Genomic DNA, 2,661 nt, shown 5'->3' with positions numbered 1-2,661 from the left:
GATGGCCGAGACGACGGCCCGTTGCTGGCCTCCAGCTCCGGCCGCTTGCTCCACGCCCAGGCGCCTCGCTCTGCCCTGCCAGGCAGCTTCACTTGCTGAACGTCCCCGCGCGGCCAGGCCTTGGGTGGGTTTCCTTACTCCTGCAGCACTGCTACAGGAGGACTACACTGTCCCCGTCTCCCCCCCAGGTCTGGATTTAATCCCACCGCCAGCCCCAGCACTGCAGAGGGAAAGCGATCCAAGCACTTGCTCTGACCCTCAGGCTGCTATCGAGGCAGACACCGGCCACCTCCGAGCATGGATTTTCACGATCGCAGTCAGACACTCGTTACTGTATGTGACCCTTAATTTCTTTGTCCTCCGCTTCCCGCACAAACCACGCTGCCAGCATGCAAGAGTGTCGGGATGGAATACTTTATTCACGTGAACGCTCGGATCCTGGCCCGTCCTGCCTGCTGCAGCTGCTCCCATCTTCTTGACAGCGTGAACAAGGAAGGATTTCTTCATTGGCTTGCTTAAAACCCCCCCAGCATCATCAGACCCCACAAACAAGTACAGACAGTTCGGCTTTGTCCGGGCAGGAGCGCAGCACGGAGGGGCAGGGAGCGCTGCAGGGCTGGCAGAGCGGGGAGAAGGGCTCCAGCCCGAATCCCACTGGCTTGTGCATGCACAGCAGCCACAAAACCTTTCTGCAGCTCCTCTCTCAACCAAATACACCAGCCGAGCCTTAACCCAGGCTCCAGCACCCTCCCAGCCTCGGGGGTTCCTCCTGCTGCCAGAAGCACCCGGGTTTGGCAAAGGATGGGTGCCACCATCTCTTCTCCTTGGAAAGCCGCCTGCCAGAATCACGCCGGTCTCTTCTGTCACCTGCTGGACCATTTAACCCTCAAAGTGCCCCCTGCCCCCTGACAAATACCCTCCCCAAACTATTACAGTAAAAGGAAAAACCTGTAAGTTGAGACATACAGGCTGAGTCTTGGGTAGAGAATGGTTTCCGTGCCCGGTGGTCCGGCGGTGGCTGGCAGCCCCCAGCCAGCACCCGGGCACAGAAGGGAGCAGGATCCCCCGTGGCCACCCCCGGCACATCAGGGCTTCATCCTGCTCAGTCTGATGTCGCGTTCGATTTCAAACTGCCTGTGATCCACACGCTCCAGGAATGCTTTCCTCTCGATGTACCTGCAGGGAGGCAGAGAGGCAGAGGCTGTAAGCAGCGCCCGCAGCAGCCAGCGCTGCCCCCAGCTCGGGGCAAAGCTGACCCGAAGGGATGAGCAGGGAGGGAAGGCATCATCTGCCTCCCTCCCTCCCTCTCTTTCCATGAGCTGATCACTGCACTGAGTGTCTCCTACAGACACCAAAACTGCTCCTCGGCCTGACGGGTGTCTCCCGGGGAACTCGCAGATGTCTGGGGCAAAGGGTAGCCGTAGGCTGGAGCCATGAGCTAGCTGCTTCTGGTTCCAGCTCTTCTCTTACGGCTGAGAAATGACCTTCACAAACAACTTGAAGGGGCTCAGGGCAGGTCCTCAGCAGGAGAGGCAGCTCTGAGGCTGCCCAGGAGACCCTGCCCACGCACCCCCCCCAGCAAAGCGACTCAAACACAACCACAGCAGCTCGACCCACGATACAAGCTGATAACGGGCACAGGGAGCAGCAGGGACGCAAACAGCATCGCCCAGCAAGCCTGCAGCAGCCCAGGCATTCAGGCCAGGGGTCTCCCGGCCACAGACCAGCTCCTAACCACCGCTGAGTATTTACTTCTCCTTCTCAGCGAGGCACCTGAGCGCTGCAAGGAAGAAGGCAAGCACGCCTGCGCCTGGAAAAGCACCTTGCTGCTTATTAATGGCACGCAGCTGAATTTTAATGTACTTTGCTGCAAACCCTTGCCACAGATAGCCCGGGGCTGTGCTACTAATTAACCTACAGAGGGAGCGAAATTGCAATTCAAAACAGGAGCTGTAATTGAATCATCACAATTGTTTTGCATTTGTTCCAGGGTGGCAAACACTCGGCTGTCATGACAAGGTCATTACGCTCGGCGCCGGCGCGAGATGCACAAGCTGCTGCGTTCGGTTTCTCCCTGCCGGTCACTGCTTTTCCTGCACCACAGCTGGTGCCTGCTAACCAGAGAAGCCCATTGCCTGAAAGCAAGACCAAAGGCTGCAGGAAAGATGAGCATCGCAGGCTCTGCGGGTTTTCCAGGCTCCTGGGTGGCTGGCAGCATACATGAGGGTGCTTGAAGACCCAACTGCATGAGAAGGTTGAAGCCCTCTCCCACCACCAGCAGCGGTCCCTCTAGGACAGAGGGGCTGCACTGCCTTTGGTGACGAAGTCTCTGCTTTATGCTACAGCTATCGAACCGGTGCTGAATGTGCTCCCAGGACCAGGGTGCCTTCACCCTTGCTGTGAGGGACGGCCCTGACACTCCTGCCCACCCAGTCACTGGAAATGAATTAATCCAAATTAATTTCAGCGAGTGATTCCTCCCCCGCTCTGTCCCCGAGCTGATGAACAGCCCCGTGCATCGCTGCTGTCACCCCATTCCCATCGCAGCCCGAGCCCATCTTGCGCTGACACAACTGGGTCAGCTCATCTCCGCCGGCTGCGAGGGGCAGGGGCCCAGGGCGGCCGGAAACACGCCATGGGCTGGGCGGGGGGGGGGGGTGT

At 59.0% G+C, this 2,661-nt stretch overlaps 1 protein-coding gene across 1 annotated transcript in view; it reads right to left on the bottom strand.

Moving 5' to 3' along the window:
- Positions 1-398: 398 nt before the first annotated feature.
- The window catches only part of CFDP1 (craniofacial development protein 1), a 68,397-nt gene continuing 66,134 nt past the window's right edge, over positions 399-2,661 (bottom strand). Inside the window, exon 6 of the mRNA XM_009320867.1 lies at positions 399-1,176. Coding sequence (XP_009319142.1) covers positions 1,086-1,176 — 91 coding nt within the window. The 3' untranslated portion in view covers positions 399-1,085. The remainder of the gene's footprint in view (positions 1,177-2,661) is intronic.

Source organism: Pygoscelis adeliae, unplaced genomic scaffold, assembly GCF_000699105.1.
Source record: "Pygoscelis adeliae isolate BGI_AS28 unplaced genomic scaffold, ASM69910v1 Scaffold63, whole genome shotgun sequence".
NCBI classification, from domain to species: domain Eukaryota; kingdom Metazoa; phylum Chordata; class Aves; order Sphenisciformes; family Spheniscidae; genus Pygoscelis; species Pygoscelis adeliae.
The sequence above is the reverse complement of the archived record's forward strand: the minus strand, read 5'-3'. Positions and strand labels throughout refer to the sequence as shown.